This window comes from Siphateles boraxobius, unplaced genomic scaffold, assembly GCF_051911475.1.
Source record: "Siphateles boraxobius isolate OS27281-9 unplaced genomic scaffold, OSU_SipBor_1 83, whole genome shotgun sequence".
In the NCBI taxonomy this organism is placed as follows: Eukaryota; Metazoa; Chordata; class Actinopteri; order Cypriniformes; family Leuciscidae; genus Siphateles; species Siphateles boraxobius.
The window spans coordinates 244777-262710 of record NW_027509212.1 but is presented as its reverse complement, the minus strand read 5'-3'; the positions used below and the strand labels follow the sequence as shown (position 1 = coordinate 262710).

Here is a 17934-nt window from a genome sequence, read left to right as displayed (position 1 = left end):
TCACGTTAGATAGTTTGGAAAAGACTGATTGGTTCAGAGATGGCACGGCTCAGAACCCACCAAGATAACGGCAGAGGTTGTTTCATCCCAAGACAGAGGATTGAAAACCGACCTCCTCCTCTGAATGACCCCATGGTTGAAATCTCTTAAAACCACAGAGACTGAGACTTTAAAATTATATAAAATCATCCCAAAACAAATATTGACGGACTTCTAATCAAACATTGTTCAACTACATAATATTGTATGTACAGCCTCTGTATGTTTCTATTATGCTTGATCACATACTAGATGTTTGAATGAAAGTGTGTCTTGTTTCCTATCAGTACGGCATACCTGCAAACTTGTCGCTTATCGGCGACAATCGCCGTTTTCTTGGTCAATTGGGTCATTTACGTGAATCGTGTAGAACCGGGGAGGGTTTTTTTTTGAGTCGGTTGGCCATTTTTCCTGCTGACCAAAATATCGTTATTTCAAATGTAGGCGCGTTGCGCGTGGTAAGCGCGCTCATACTCCGCCTGAGCCACCAAAACATTGCCCAACATCAAATGGCAAACGTAATGCAAGCGGAACTAAACTGCTCGTTATTGTGTGGTTGACGGACCGTTTATCAGTTTAGACCAAAGTAGCGCGAGCCGATCTTGATCAAGCGGCACTGTTACTACCTAGACATCATCTATGGTTACTACACAGCGCTAATAAGAGATCCAGTAAAGGAAGCATTTGAATTTGCCACAAAATTAATAACATCGCTGCGACTCCTGCGAGATCTAGTGAGAAACATTCACATTTCTCCTTTATTAACGGGTCAAACAGCACTGACGTGGAAACCAGGAAGAAACATTGTGTCATGAATTGACTATCCAGTGTCCACAGATCAGCAACATTCACCATGGATTTACTGTAGTAACACTAACTGCAACCATGGAAGTTTGGCAGGAATAGTAGGCTATAATGCTTTCATGTCGGTTTTATTTTGACATTATGAATACAATTGCTGCCCTCAAACTAATCTGAACTAAAATAAACCTTTGTTTATAACTACTATAATATTACATTTCATTTTTTCCAAGGAGCTGTTTTGTTTTATATGCTCCTAAGAAGAGTCAATTAGCTCCAGAATTGCTCAAAGTAAAAAAAAATATATCATACTTTATGATGTTAGTTTTAATTTAAAAAAGAATAAAATAAAAAAAATCATGGAAATGACCAAAAACCTAAAACCTGGTAAACAGTAATTTCTAACAACATTTAGATGTGCTATTTAGATAAACAATCTGGCGAGCATGTCGTTTTTGGCTACACCAACAGCAAATTTCTGTTTAATAAAGCGCTCAGAAATGTGTCGTTTGCATATTAAAATTTCAAAAATTAAGATTTGTCTTTAAAGGTTATTTATTTTCTTGCAAGAAAAGGCCAGCAGTCATAAAGTCACACAGAGCGGCTGCAGAGTGTGACAGTTTACAGGAGGGCATCGTCCCTTCTTTATAGTTTACTCCCTCTATGTCATTGAGACTAAATGAACAACATCCATAATTAACACATTGTTGCATCCTACTTCCCTTGAGTAAAGGCCCTTTGCCTCAGTCATACATTAGTCACACATTTCTCATTGTCCAGTCATGTTTTCTAAGATTCTATGCTTTAAAGGTTATGCAAACATATAACATTTCTTTCACAATAGCAATCTTTCATTTGAAAGCCACGTTTCTATCATTTGTAAAAGCAAATTTTTTCCATCTTAAAAAAATATAAATATTACGATATGCTCTCAATGTCAGATGAAATATTTATACATTATATATAGAAAAATGTAAATATGCGTTCATGACCTCAAAGCTAGATTATCGTAATGCTCTACTGGGTGGTTGCCCTGCACGCTTAATAAACAAACTCCAGCTGGTTCAACAAGAGAGTTCTCACTAGAACCAGGAATTATGACCAAATTAGAAACGCTGTCAACGCTGAAAAGCACTAAATGGTTGAGCTCCTCAGTGTAGCGAGCTCTTAACGCATTATAGTTCTTCACGTTTATTGCGATCTCAAAATTCTGGCCAGTTGATAATACCTAGAATATCAAAACTGACTGCGGGTGGTAGATCCTTTTACTATTTCTTATTCTCTTTATTGTCACACATCACATACATGTACCAACGGTGAAATTCTTAGGTGCAAGTCTCTGTTATATGGCAGTATAACAACACAATATATGTACAATTAACAATATACATAAATAACAACAATATACACATTTTAATAAAGAGCAGTGCAAGGGTCATTAGCATCCCAATTAGCGATTTTAGTGTCCAATCTTCAGCAATATTATTGCTTCTGACTGCACTGACACTTACTGAGCTGAATGATAACATTACTGTATTCTACTGAGTTGCTTTATAGCTGGATTGAACTAAATTTCATATTTGAGGAACTTTACACAGTCATTGAACTGAACTGAATCAACACTGAACTGATTTCAACTGAATAATGACTGTACAACAGAATTGAGCTCTGTTTGCATCATTTAATCATTATCATTATTTTCCTGTTTATCACTGTAAAGCTGCTTTGAAACCATCTCTATTGTATAAAGTCCTATTTAAATAAAGGTGACTTGACTTGAGAAATTGATCAAAGCATAACAGTAAGTTCTGAAAGTAAAATCCGTTTTCCTCCATAGAATAAATAAATTGAATTAAATTTTTTTGAAGACATTTCAATACAGACCTAACAATGAGATCAGAGATTAAGTGATTATATGTGCTATGCTTCTGCAGAAGGCACAATTTGTTTCCCTACTGAATGCCTTTCCTTGATTTTATTTTATTGTTATTTTTTATTTATTTATTTAGTTGTATTTCATTTGATTATTTTACGATATTTCTACGATGTGTAGATGTTTTTCTTTTTCTTTTTTTCATTTCTATGAATGCACACATGGATTTCTCTTCTGTAAAGCACTTTGTAAACACAGTTTTTTAACAGATGCTATGTAAATAAAGCTTTACTTTCTTTCTTACTTGTAAGTGATTTCAACTCGGGGCCAAATTCCCAATATACAACAACAACACCCATAATTCTGAAGAGAAATCCACATGTAATTCTGCTGAGTTGCTTGGATTCAGCAAATGGAAATGAATGTTGTGGTGCAACAGTTCGGCAGCTTTTCACTTTTTATCTACTTTATATTTTAATATATATATAAATACTTTGTGATAAATTGTTTATACTCATAATCGATGACAATCACAAATCAATTTTTTAATTATTATTATTTTTTACCTTATATACATAATTGATTCAAACCTTTACAAGTTTGTAATAGTTATTAAATGTTTTAAAGGTGTAATTGAGTTTGTGATTAATCTTAGAACTGGTTGTTTTGGTTCAGAAAAGACAATAGCACAGTGAAAAGCCCTTGTGTGAAGCATCAGTTTATGAATGCCCAGGATTAATTGTAAATCCAGGGTAAAGTAGTAGCATTGTGAAACGTGAAACAAGATAACCCAGGATTCTGTGAAGCCTAAGGACTTATTTATACTTCTGCGTCGGACCTACGCCGGAGCCTCTACGCCGTAGCCTTCCTTTGGTTTTAATTTATACTTCTGCGTCGTTGTCCGCTTTGACGCACGCAGAGGGAGCATGTGAAACCCGAGGAAGCGGTTTGAGCAGACCAATCACAGCGCTTGCGTCCGCGTAGAATAGACGCGTTGTAACATTTTTGGAGAGACTCAAGTAGTTGAGGGTACGCCGGAGGGTACGCGCGCTACGCACAGACTACGGCGTAGCTACGGCGTAAGTTCGACGCAGAAGTATAAATTGGGCTTAAGTTTACAATGACCCAGTTTTGACTATTTCAAGTGGGAAAAGCCCTAAAGACTGGGAGCGTAATGTAACCTTGGCATGGCGGCCCAAGTTTCCCGATTGATTTTTATCAATGATGTCCTTCTGATAACTATGTAGCCAATATACCCCACAATATATACCCCACCAAGCTTCACAAAGGACAAACAATTGTCAGTGAATAACAAATGTATGATCTATTTTTCTGTCCTATTTAGAGCTTGAAGCTAAAGATAGATGTTAATACAGGTTTTGAACAGCACAAGGGTAAATGATGACAGAACTTTCACTTTTGGGTAAATCCCTTTAATAAATGTGATTACAGTGATACTTGTGACAGAAATCACTTTTTGCATCAGACACAACTTTCCCATTGGTTTTAAATCAGGTTTATAGGTTACATTTATTGTTAAGTTTTGTGGAACTAATTGTATATAGACTGTATTCATAAACATTATAAGAGGCAACCTGCTCTTTGATCCCGTTACGGCAGCAGAGGGCGGCTGTGTTACCGCCCCGATACACCCTTATGATAAAGAGTCCTGATGGACTGACTAACACATGAGTGTGAACCGCATATCCAGGAAGCAGCAGCCACAGTCATGGAAGCTAACGGACTAAAGGTACTGTGTGTTTGTGTGTAAAAGAGGCTTTTCTGGTTGTTGTTATTTGTTGACAGCATGTTCCTGATGTCAGACGAACGGGGACTTTTTGAAAAAGCGGTTGTCGGAAGACTCTTGAAGTGTATGAGGTTAATATTTGTGAAAGTTGACTTTTTATATATATATATATATATAGAGAGAGAGAGAGAGAGCATTGTTTTACCAGCAGAAATGTTCTAAAAGTAAATTAATTTGAGTTTTACCACTGTAAGGGTTTGTTCATCTATAATTCAGTCCCACCCAAATTTGTGCTGTTTTCTTCCCAGAGTCACATACTATCTGAAGGTCAAAGTGCCACTGTTAGTGGAAAGGCCGTGACTGTGGTTATTGTAAATGACGTGTGTGAGATTAGATTAGTTGTGTGCATGTCCTGATTCAGCACAAGCTGCATTAACATTTATAGAGTCATAATGTGCTTGTCAGTGGCCTGTGCAAAGAGTCCCTTACTGTCAAAACATTAATGTAGCGACTACTGCCTACATTAGAGAGGGATCCCATTTCACCTTATGGAAAACTATATCAGGCTAGATGCTGCCAAACTGGTGAAGAGTTTGACCACTTGAGCCACAAAAATGTTTGGGTTTGAAGCGCCATTTAACTTTTTTCCAATATGCAGTAATGCCTTTGGGAGAGCAGAATGCATCTGCGATGTTCCAGCACTTCATGTGAATCACAAGGCTTACCTGGATGACATTATGATTAATTCTGACTGTTAAAATGAACATTTGGTAACTGTATCAGTGTTTGAATGCCTCTCTCATGCTGAACCTTTGTTTCATTGGCCGTGTGCATAGATGCTTTCAGTTTACGGTCAGTAAAACCAGGGCAAAAATCAGGCAAACCAAGAGATTGTTCTTAAGCTGTATTGCCAGAGATGGACATGAGAAGTGTGTGAGGGTGTGATGAAGATGAGAACTGTGTGAGGGTGTGATGAAGATGAGAACTTGTGTTCAAGTCAAGCAGGTTGAGTTGACTAGCATTGCTGTTTCCATATCTAAGCCAACTGTATGTTCACGGATATATTGTATGGTTATTGGATCCCCTGCAAAAACCTCCAGTATTCACTATTCATGATTCCCCACTTGCCACAGTGCCACACTTCAAATATCTTGGCAGAAAATATCTTATTTATCTAGTGATTGTAGCATGGATCAAATATATTCAACACAGGATCAAGCAGGCTGCATCTTCATTCGGGAGACTGAGGAAAAGAGTATTCAGTAATACTAATTTACATCTACACACAAAGATTGCTGTATATCGGGCAATCTGCCTTACCACCCTCCTGTAAGGTTGTGAAACATGGACCATCTATGCTCGACATCTTAAAATGTTGTAATCTTTCCACATTAGATCCTTGCAGTACATCCTCGAAGTGACATGGCAAGATCGAGTTCCACATATTGAGATCCTGAAAAAAAAAAAACAATTGTTGGAGTATAGAAGCAACCTAAATTCTCTACCAACTGAGATGGCTTGGTCATGTTGTGAGAATGCCGCCAAGTCGCCTTCCACATAAGATAATGTACGGTCAATTACATCTTGGCTCCCGATTTGCAGGAGGCCAAAAAAAGAGGCTGAAAGACAAACTAAAAGGCTTTCTTAAAAAGTGTGTGATAAGGCTCACATCTCTGGAAACTAGTGCTGTGAATCGCAAGCTTTGGCAGCAACTTTGTCAAAATGGAGTACAAGGCTATGAAGACAGGAGAACTGAACATCGCCTGACTAAAAGACATCAGAGAAAGCAGACCATGCTTGTTTCTGTCCCCTTAAGACAATCAAGAGAAACTTTCATATGCCCTGTCTGTAAAAGACAGTGTGCATCCCGCATCAGACAATACAGTCATCAAAGAACCCACAAATTATTGGAGAAGTCATCATCGGACGAAGATGGACTACCCAGAAGTATGGATATGTGTAGACACTTTGTTTTACACTATTTGAGTTTTAGCTTTTTGTATGTTGGACTTTCTCTATTGTAAAAAGACAAGAAGCATATTACACAATTTGGGATTTACTATTTTCCAGCTCGTGGAAAAGTGCAGCATTTCTGATTCCATAAATAGTTTTAAACTACAAAACTACTCACTTGTTTTCCTTTCTTTTGTAGAATTTTAACGTTGACCCGGAGAAGCTGTTCGCCAAGCTTGAGCGGATCGGGAAGGGGTCCTTTGGAGAAGTCTTCAAAGGCATTGACAATCGCACGCAACAGGTAGTTGCTATCAAGATCATCGACCTGGAGGAGGCTGAAGATGAAGTGGAGGACATCCAACAGGAGATTACAGTTCTCAGCCAGTGTGATAGCCCCTTCATCACTAAATACTATGGCTCTTATCTGAAGGTGAGTCCCATGTGGAGCAGTTTAATGTGTGTCAGGCAGCTCGTGGTGACAAGCTGTAGTATGTAATGTTGTTATGTGACCTAGCAGATGATCACTGTATGCACGTTGGTGATTTGAACTGCTCTCCAACCTAATTGTGTCTTTGCAGAAAGGATAAGCGGTGATTTTAACTTTGGGCAATGATATTATCATTTTAACACTGTAAACACCCCATATGTCAGTTAGTGTTTGCATTTAATTGTTTAAAAATATTGTATGCTGATGTAGTTTCTGAGAAAGTTTAATTTTGTGGCTTGAACACCAGGATAACTTACACCTTGGTTTATTCACTCAAGAGGTGTTTTCTTTCTCGACAGCGTTTTTGTAGGACCTTTGCACTTGTCTTTTCGTGATCAGATCACTATTGAATCAGTCGATGTAAATAGGCCTAATGTGGATTAAACTGGCTACAAACATTATAAAAAAAAAGTAAGTTTGACCATAAAATAAATGGCTAATAACAGAGTGCAAGAATACCCACACAGGGTTGGCTGAGATTCTTGAGGCTCTTCCATGTGCCAGGGATCCCATTGTTCCTGAATCACTTTTTGTGATCTGATACCCTTTACAGCTAATGGGAACATCTGGACGGATGAGTGGCATTTCATAAAATTAAAAATTACAGGTTTGGTACAGTTTTAGAGGTTTTAAAAATCAATGCAGCACATCAGACAAAAAGACAAGACTCGCCCGTAACAAGTCAGTTCAAATTGGAAACATATGATGTCTCTTGTAGGACACAAAACTATGGATCATCATGGAATATTTAGGAGGAGGCTCAGCTCTGGATCTGGTAAGAATTTTAATTCCCTTAACTTTACTAATAATTGTTCATATAGTCACCTTGGTATTTACAAACATTTATCATTTAAAACAATAAATATAAAAAAGTGTATATTTTTCTGCTGTTAACACACCTATCGGACACACCTAATTCAGGTCTTGCAGACTCTACTAATGAGCTGATTAGTTGAAACAGGGAACAGGCAGACGTGCAAAATGTGTAATGATTCCCAAACCAAGACCAGGACAAGTTTGGGAAAGGTGAACATGATTTCAGCAAGTACAACATAAAAATCTTTGTTGATCCTGGAACAACATTCCAATTGACCAATCAGATTTGAGGGAAAAAGTTTAGAGTTTATGTCAAGTTTAGGTTCACAACCAGGATTAGGTGCTTTTACATCAGTGTTATTCACCTATCATTATGAGTTATAGGTAGGGTTAGGTTTAGGGGTAGGGATAGGGTTGGGACTTATTTTTTTGGGACAGGAATGTTGTTCCAGGATCAACAAAATATGCTGATCCAGGAACATGTCATGACAATGATGTACTAAAAATGAAAAGGTTTTTCCTTTGCATTTTTCACACAGATGACAAGGCTGTCAAAACAATCCCCTTTCACATTGATCTGTGAAAACTACTAAAAACGCTGTATTGTGCATTCCAGACCAGTAGATGTAATTTTGCAAAGAAACACTACTCGCCTATTGACTGAACATGTAATACGCATGCGCATGACATTACCATGTTAGCAAATTTGCCTTGTTGTTTGCATGGAGACGATAATGGTATTGTTTTCAAAAATGTGCACTTTAAAACCTGTTTTCAAAAGTTTGTTCAGGCCCCAAAACGCTGTTGTTGTGTAAATGAACGGCTGGTTAAGTTTGTCAGGTTAAACTGACAAAGTCCCTTGGTCTGAATGATTGCTTTTTTAAACCTGTCCCATAAACTCTCCACCACTGCACATTTTGGATGTCTCACTCATCTAACATACCTGATTCAGCTCATCAGCTCGTTATAGAGACTGCAAGACCCTAAATGGTTGTGTCCAACATGTGCAGTTTTGAGGGCTCTCCAGCAAAGGTTTGAAAGCACTGGTCTAAAGAACATATTTTGAGTTTTAGGACATGGGTTTTCATTTTAGACAATTCTCCAATCCATCTAGTACAGATGACAAGTTGGTGATGTGACTTTGTTATAATAATAAAAAAATCACCAGGACTGGTGTAGCCAACCCTAGTCCTGGAGGACTACCTACCTGCAGACTTTCAGTTCAACCCTGCTCCAACACACCTGCCTGTTATTAATTATTAATCCTGAGCATCTTAATTAGCTGCTTGTGGTGTTTTGATTTAGGGTAAATTTACATGACAATAATATGCTTTAAACTAGGGATAGTTCACCCAAGAATGAAAATTCTGTCAGTAATTACTCTCCCTCATGTTGTTCAACTCTGTAAGACCTTCGTTCATCTTCGGAACACACATTTTTATATTTTTGATTAAATCTTAGAGCTGGATCACTCCTCCATAGGCTTCTAAGGGATTGAAACTTGCCAGCCCCGAAAAGTTATTAAAGACATCGTTAAAATAGTCCAAGTGACTAAAGTGGCTCAATCTTAAGTTTATCAAACGACGAGAACACATGACAGCGTCAGCCAATAGTGAGCCTACGTGTGACGTACAACACAGAAGCACACTTTGAAACCCATTTTCAAAACTTTGCGTTTTCAGGCACCCAAAGCGCTGTTGTTGTGTAAACGAACGGCCAAAACACATAAAAAGTTAACATTTTTAGTTGAAAAAGGTGTTGTGTAAACAACCCCTAAAGTTTGAACTTAACTCTGCAATACCTTACCCCTCCAGGAGGATGGCTACCCCTGAACTAGAAATTTGTTTAGGGCTTAAAGTTGTGTTTGTCCAGAGGTTTAGAGTTGGTTTAGAGTCCAACTCTACACATATATTTATTAAGATTCTCTAAAGGTCAATTCACAGACAAACATCAATAAACACCAACAAACAAGTTGGTTGTTGGATTTAGAATATTATGAAAAATAACTGTCATGTTCAACAGACACTGAAAAACACTGATTGACGATGGCCAGTCAGATGAAAACAAACCCTAACCAATGGCAACAGATGCCGTCAGGGGTAACACACTGATCCGACAAAACCCAACAAACATGTTTGTTGGCGTTTGTTTGTGCAGAGTGAATTGGCCTTAACAGGTCTAAAGGGGATGATACACAGGGCAACTTTATTGACCAATGTTGCTTGGGCACTTTCCCATTGAGAATGGGCAACACATTTCTATCTGGATACTTTAGATTGGTTGGTCTCACTTGGTTGCCCAGCCATATTCCTCAAAAAGTTCCCCCATGTATCATCACCTTAACAAGTTCTTTGATCTACAGCTGGGACCAGGAGCTCTTGATGAGTCTCATATTTCCACCATCCTCAGAGAGATCCTTAAGGGTCTGGATTACCTACATTCAGAGAAGAAAATTCACAGAGATATTAAAGGTACCTGTGAATGATGACGTGGTACCTGCACATTTTTCTACTATTGAAGTCTATAATAAATGATCTCCAGCATTTCAAGATGAACTTCTGTTCTGAAAGCTCAAATCAAGATGGCTGATGTGTGTTTGTGTGTTTTTCTCTAGCTGCCAACGTCCTGTTGTCCGAGCAGGGTGATGTGAAGCTAGCTGATTTTGGTGTGGCTGGGCAGATCACAGACACACAGATCAAGAGGAACACGTTTGTGGGCACTCCCTTCTGGATGGCACCAGAGGTCATTAAACAGTCAGAGTACGACTCAAAGGTCAGATCCACTCACCATGTAATGCATGTCCCAAAGTCTTAGCCCTTGCCAGGCTTGGGTTGGCATTTAGACCAGGGGTAGCCAACCCTGGTCATGGAGGGACTACCTTCCTGCAGACTTCAGTTTAACCCTGCTCCAATCCTGAACACCTTGATTAATTGGTTCAGGTGTGTTTGATTGGGGTTGAAGCTAAACTCTGCCTGTTTGTGGATCATTAGTTCTCAGCAAGAGCAATTGACATTTGTGCTCACAATTTGTGTACCATCAGAGGTCCCTAACCCTAAACCTAACGGCCCAGAAATGCTGGTCTAGTGAGCATCTTTAGGGTAATTACAGCTGTATGTCTATTATAGTTAATGATATTAAGAGTTTGATGATGACTTTCCAAGAATCGCCCCTTAATGCCTGGAACACATTTTACGATTTTGGACTGTCCGAGGCGAAAGATGACCAACTGTGGCGATATCTGTGGTCGTGGCTCCTACGTCTTACAGTGAGAGAGGTTTAAACCAAAGATGGCCTGCGATAGTTTACTAATTTAGCATGATCTCACAGTGTGTTTGCTGCTACGACCTATGTCTACTGACTAGCTAATAAAAATGCAAAATAAAATGGTGTATTGATCAACACAACATTGCACTAAAACTTAAAACCACTTACCTCAAGCTCCATTGGCAAAATTAGTATGCCAAGTTGGCCTCTTTTCCCTAGCCAGGACTACGTACATATTCTCCTCTTTCGCTTACTCCTCTTTTTTAACACACATAACATCCACAAAAGTGTGATTCACCTTGCTCTATTTGTTTACCACTAGCGTATGTTGATGATGTTTTATTCTTCTAAACTAACTTGCGTCGTAACCTATGATTCAATAGGTGTCATCATCATACAGTCTTACATACATGTCATACCCAAGTTTATTAGATCCATGTCGTACAGTGTGATTTGTAATGATTTTATAGGATTGCACAGTCTGTAGCAGGTATTAGATCAAAAGAGAATGACATGTAACATAGTATAGTCAGCCACATGTAATGTATCGGTCATTCAGGTGTGTGTGTTTTGCAGGCAGATATCTGGTCATTGGGCATAACTGCAATTGAGCTGGCAAAAGGAGAGCCACCCCACTCTGATCTTCACCCCATGAAGGTGTTATTTCTCATCCCGAAGGAAAATTCACCCACACTGGAAGGAAACTGCAATAAAGCTCTCAAAGAGTTTGTAGATGTCTGTCTCAATAAAGATCCCAACTTTGTAAGTGTTGCTAAACTATTTATCGCAGGGGGATCCAATCTTGTTTCTGGGGTGGATCTTCTCTGCAGAGTTTAGCTCTGACCTGCACCAACATACCTGCCTTTAGCTGATTAAGGTGTATTTAATTAGGTTAGGAGCTAAACTCTGCTGGAAGGAGGCCCTCCATGAGCAAGAGTGGACAGCTCTGATTTAGCAGTGTTCTTCAAATCAAGCTCTAGGGCTACTACTGCTCTGCAGAGTTTAGCTCAAATCATGATCAATCTCACCTACCTGTAATGCTCTAGTACAGGGGTGCCCAACCCTGCTCCTGCCGATCGACTGTCCTGCACAGTTTATCTCCAACCCTAATTAAACACACCTGCCTTTAATTTTCAAGTGATCCTGAAGACCTTATTTGGTTGCTTCAGATCCTGAAGACCTTAATTGGTTGCTTCAGGTGTGTATGATTAGGGTTGGAGATGAACTGTGCAGGACAGTCCATCGGCAGGAGCAGGTTTGGGCACACCTCTTCTAGTAGTAACTCTGAAGACCTTGATTAGCATGCTCAGGTGTCTCAGATTAGGGTTAGAGGTAAACTCTGTAGAGCAGTGGCCCAATAGGGCCGGATTTGAGTAACCCTCCTATAGATGGAATGCATTGACGTTACTTTCCAACCGGAAAACCCCTCCCTCAGCCGGACTGCGTGGCAAAAGAGCCGCTGTGTGACTGGATTTAATAAGGAAAACTGCGAAAATGCAAGTAAAACAAACAATTATCAGTATGTACCTCAGATTTCTTGTCAAACCTAGTTGTACAGTTAATTGTAAAGCTCTTTCCTGTTTTATACATGTTTTTCGCGGCATACAGGCTGAAAACAAATGCTGCCACTCAGTCTATTTGCCACTCAGTGGGCATAACCGCAGTCACTCCGGCTGACGGTGACATCAAGCGCATACCCTCTATTTGGTCTTTAGATTTCTGCATCTATAGCAGGGGTTGGCAATTGTGTCCCTCGAGGGCCACTGTCCTGCAGAGTTGTGCTTCAACACTAATCAAACACACCTGCCTATAATTTTCAAGTAATCCTGTAAAAAATCTGGGTCAGATTTGTATAGGTTTGTTTGATTAGGATTGGAGCTAAACTCTGCAGGACAGTAACCCTTGAGGGCCAGAGCAGCCCAACCCTAATGTATAGTCATGAATAACCAAAAAGACAATGTTCGTGTTATCTCTGCCAGAGGCCAACAGCTAAAGAGCTTTTGAAACACAAATTTATCCTTCGATACTCCAAGAAGCCATCATACCTGACAGATCTCATAGACAAGTACAAGAGATGGAAAGTGAAACAGGCCCGTGATGAGTCCAGCTCAGATTCAGACTCGTAAGCACGAAACCAACATTTAGTTATACAAATATTATAATTATTTATTCACTTAGAAAATATTGAAATATTGTGTGTACATGTTCTCAGAGATGATGGTGAAGCATCTGGAGAGTCTGTGAATGATGACTGGATCTTCAACACTATCAAAGACAAAGAACAGAAACAGAATGGAGTCAAAAAGAATGAAGAAATCATTCAGAATGAGGTGAGGAATCAGATGGGCCAGTGTCTTTGCATTAGATGCAAAATATCAAAGCAGGAGTTGTTTATTTTAAAAATAGCATTAAGTATCCAAAATAAGTTTGTTGCATTTTGAAACGATAAAAGATACAGTGTTTGTGGTTGTCAGATGTTAGTAGATCATGTTGTTAGTTCACGTGGTTAATCTGCTAGGGCACCTGTGTGAACTTGAGAACCGGCTTCATAGGGTGTGTTCACACTTGCATGTTTGGATGGATTAAAACAAACTGTGGGGTGTTTGCTCTGTTAGTGCGGTTCATTTGAATACGTGTGAACGCTACGATCTGGCCCACATCTGGTATGTGTTGAATCCACATGTACCAGATGTGGCCCGGATCCGGGCCAACACTATGTTGCTGTCTGGGAAAGCTCTTCACGAGTTCCCAGCTGGTCAAAATATCATGTTGCTACGCACATACAACGAGCACATTTATCCCAGCACATAGCATTGCTTTGGATGTTCGTTAAGCTTGTTCTGTCTCAAAATAGGTAATACGTCATAAAACACTTTTTGTTGGGACATGACCAAACGAACCAAGCCAATCGAACTAAAAAGTGTGATTACATGCACTAAAAATCACAAAAAACTAAACAAATTGAGCAAAAACGATGAGCATAAGTGAAGTGAAAAGAAAAGCTCCTGCAGCCAAAGTACACACACATCTGTGTCTCTCTCATTGTTTAGGTTCCAGACAGTCCAAAAAGGTCCCCGTCCCAGTGTATGTCCTCTATTATGACCCCATTGTTTGCAGAGGTAAGACTTTGATTTTTTCTTCATTGGCTGGCTTATATGTAGAAAACATAGTTTTGTGGGGGTTAGGGTTGGATTCAAATGATCAGACAAATGGAAATCAGTGCATACTGAACTAACATTGCTGTATCAAATCAGTGTATCAGTCAGTAAGTATTGGGCCAAACTCGATAGCAGGTATTGGGCTAAACTCTATAGCAGGTATTGGGCTAAACTCGATAGCAGGTATTGGGCTAAACTCGACAGCAGGTATTGGGCTAAACTCGACAGCAGGTATTGGGCTAAACTCTATAGCAGGTATTGGGCTAAACTCGATAGCAGGTATTGGGCTAAACTCGACAGCAGGTATTGGGCTAAACTCGATTGCAGGTATTGGGCTAAACTCGATAGCAGGTATTGGGCTAAACTCGATAGCAGGTATTGGGCTAAACTCGATAGCAGGTTTTGGGCTAAACTCGACAGCAGGTATTGGGCTCAACTCGACAGCAGGTATTGGGCTAAACTCGATAGCAGGTATTGGGCTAAACTCGATTGCAGGTATTGGGCTAAACTCGATAGCAGGTATTGGGCTAAACTCGACAGCAGGTATTGGGCTAAACTCGATAGCAGGTATTGGGCTAAACTCGATAGCAGGTATTGGGCTCAACTCGACAGCAGGTACATATTAACAGATTTGTTTTCCTTTACATTGTAATTTCCTTTGTGTTATTATCACAAGTGCCTGTACTATCTGTGTCTCTCTCATTGTTTAGGTTCCAGACAGTCCAAAAAGGTCCCCGTCCCAGTGTATGTCCTCTATTATGACCCCATTGTTTGCAGAGGTAAGACTTTGATTTTTTCTTCATTGGCTGGCTTATATGTAGAAAACATAGTTTTGTGGGGGTTAGGGTTGGATTCAAATGATCAGACAAATGGAAATCAGTGCATACTGAACTAACATTGCTGTATCAAATCAGTGTATCAGTCAGAGGATGAGTGTGTGTGTTGTTCTGGCAGCTGAAGCAGAAGCGAGGTGTGTATAAGCCGGCGGTGTTAGAAGAGTTGAAGCAGGCCATGCTCCTGGCGGAGGAGACGTGTCCCGGGATCACGGACTCGATGGTGACGGGGGTGGTTCAGAGGTTAAAGAGGTATTCACAGCACCCTGACATCACACGTGTGGCTTGGGGATGAGTTGTGTTTCTGATGTGTGTTTTCTTCCGGACAGGTTTTCCTCTCATCACTGACACTGCATGAAGACTTTCACTGTGAGTGTGATGCTCACAGTGCACTTCAAAACACACACACTGAATGTTGTGGGTTTCTTTAGGATGATGTTGTAGCATTATAGTCTGTGTATGACGTGTTTTCCCAGACAGCAACATAGTGATGTCCCAGATCTGGTACGTTTTGAATCCACATGTACCGGATGCGGCCCGGATCTGGGCCGACAATGTGTTGCTGTCTGGGTTATGCCTTGTTATTATGGTGGGATTCTGATTAAGCCATTTACAAAATCAGGTACTTGTGTGTACATAAGTGAAGAATGTGGACTGGATATGTTTAACAACCCTACAGAATCATTTGATAACAGTTTCCCTTTCTGTGCTGATATTTCCTATAGAGGGCTGCAGAGATGACGTATTTTTGTTGGTCAACCTGTAAATTATCATCTCTCTGGTTCCCTTGACAAACACAATAGGATTTTTCCATTGGCTGTTAGATTAGAAAATAAGCTCTGTGACAAACAAAAGATTATTGGTATAAGTATTGGGCCAAACTCGATAGCAGGTATTGGGCTAAACTCTATAGCAGGTATTGGGCTAAACTCGATAGCAGGTATTGGGCTAAACTCGACAGCAGGTATTGGGCTAAACTCGACAGCAGGTATTGGGCTAAACTCTATAGCAGGTATTGGGCTAAACTCGATAGCAGGTATTGGGCTAAACTCGACAGCAGGTATTGGGCTAAACTCGATTGCAGGTATTGGGCTAAACTCGAACGCAGGTATTGGGCTAAACTCGATAGCAGGTATTGGGCTAAACTCGATAGCAGGTTTTGGGCTAAACTCGACAGCAGGTATTGGGCTCAACTCGACAGCAGGTATTGGGCTAAACTCGACAGCAGGTATTGGGCTAAACTCGATAGCAGGTATTGGGCTAAACTCGATTGCAGGTATTGGGCTAAACTCGATAGCAGGTATTGGGCTAAACTCGACAGCAGGTATTGGGCTAAACTCGATAGCAGGTATTGGGCTAAACTCGATAGCAGGTATTGGGCTCAACTCGACAGCAGGTATTGGGCTGAACTCGACAGCAGGTATTGGGCTAAACTCGATAGCAGGTATTGGGCTCAACTCGACAGCAGGTATTGGGCTCAACTCGACAGCAGGTATTGGGCTAAACTCGATAGCAGGTATTGGGCTAAACTCGACAGCAGGTATTGGGCTAAACTCGACAGCAGGTATTGGGCTAAACTCGATAGCAGGTATTGGGCTAAACTCGATAGCAGGTATTGGGCTAAACTCGACAGCAGGTATTGGGCTAAACTCGACAGCAGGTATTGGGCTAAACTCGATAGCAGGTATTGGGCTAAACTCGACAGCAGGTATTGGGCTAAACTCGATAGCAGGTATTGGGCTAAACTCGATTGCAGGTATTGGGCTAAACTCCATAGCAGGTATTGGGCTAAACTCGACAGCAGGTATTGGGCTAAACTCGACAGCAGGTATTGGGCTAAACTCGACAGCAGGTATTGGGCTAAACTCGATAGCAGGTATTGGGCTAAACTCGATTGCAGGTATTGGGCTAAACTCGATTGCAGGTATTGGGCTAAACTCGACAGCAGGTATTGGGCTAAACTCGACTGCAGGTATTGGGCTAAACTCGACTGCAGGTATTGGGCTAAACTCGACAGCAGGTATTGGGCTAAACTCGATAGCAGGTATTGGGCTAAACTCGATTGCAGGTATTGGGCTAAACTCGATAGCAGGTATTGGGCTAAACTCGATTGCAGGTATTGGGCTAAACTCGATTGCAGGTATTGGGCTAAACTCGATTGCAGGTATTGGGCTAAACTCGATTGCAGGTATTGGGCTAAACTCGACAGCAGGTATTGGGCTAAACTCGACAGTAGGTATCGGGCTAAACTCGACAGCAGGTATCGGGCTAAACTCGACAGCAGGTATTGGGCTAAACTCGAAAGCAGGTATTGGGCTAAACTCGATAGCAGGTATTGGGCTAAACTCACTAGCAGGTATTGGGCTAAACTCGATAGCAGGTATTGGGCTAAACTCGATAGCAGGTATTGGGCTAAACTCGATAGCAGGTATTGGGCTAAACTCGATTGCAGGTATTGGGCTAAACTCGATAGCAGGTATTGGGCTAAACACGATTGCAGGTATTGGGCTAAACTCGATTGCAGGTATTGGGCTAAACTCGATAGCAGGTATTGGGCTAAACACGATTGCAGGTATTGGCCTACACAAATACGTCATTCTCACCAGTTCTCTACTGAAACAGGATGTTGCTGCGGGTCGGGATATGTAAAATTGTCCTTTTTTTATTTAAAAAACCAGTGGCCTCTTACATCAAAGCTGCAAAATGAACAGCTCTCAATATTTCCTGGAAGTGTAAATATATATATTTTTATCTGTTAAAAATAAAATTGTCAACTTAGCCTACTGACGGTTCAAAGCTCAGAGACATGAACTAACAAGGATTTTGTGTGTATATCTGCTGTTTTTTACAGAGCTGTAATGGCGCAATAATTAAATAACTGTTGATTGTCCTTTTTTGCTAACATTGCTCTTAATATTATAAATATTAAAAAAAACATATTAACAGATTTGTTTTCCTTTACA

General features: G+C 40.3%; 1 protein-coding gene across 1 annotated transcript; it reads left to right on the top strand.

Annotated features, from left to right (window-relative positions):
- The first annotated feature begins 6649 nt into the window (after positions 1 to 6649).
- stk24a (serine/threonine kinase 24a (STE20 homolog, yeast)) lies at positions 6650 to 15470 on the top strand. Its single transcript, XM_077221455.1, has 10 exons — positions 6650 to 6843; positions 7619 to 7675; positions 10079 to 10187; positions 10331 to 10488; positions 11557 to 11742; positions 12960 to 13102; positions 13193 to 13310; positions 14849 to 14917; positions 15093 to 15223; positions 15301 to 15470. Exons 2-10 carry the CDS (start codon positions 7640 to 7642, stop codon positions 15317 to 15319), a joined length of 969 nt encoding a protein of 322 aa, XP_077077570.1. The 5' UTR covers positions 6650 to 6843; positions 7619 to 7639; the 3' UTR covers positions 15320 to 15470.
- Positions 15471 to 17934: the final 2464 nt, after the last annotated feature.

Coding starts and splice junctions, on each gene's coding strand:
- stk24a (XM_077221455.1), top strand. CDS start 7,640: ATGGAATATTTAGGAGGAGGCTCAGCTCTGGATCTG. Junction 7,676..10,078: donor GAGGCTCAGCTCTGGATCTG/GTAAGAATTTTA, acceptor TTTGATCTACAG/CTGGGACCAGGAGCTCTTGA. Junction 14,918..15,092: donor TGACCCCATTGTTTGCAGAG/GTAAGACTTTGA, acceptor TTGTTCTGGCAG/CTGAAGCAGAAGCGAGGTGT.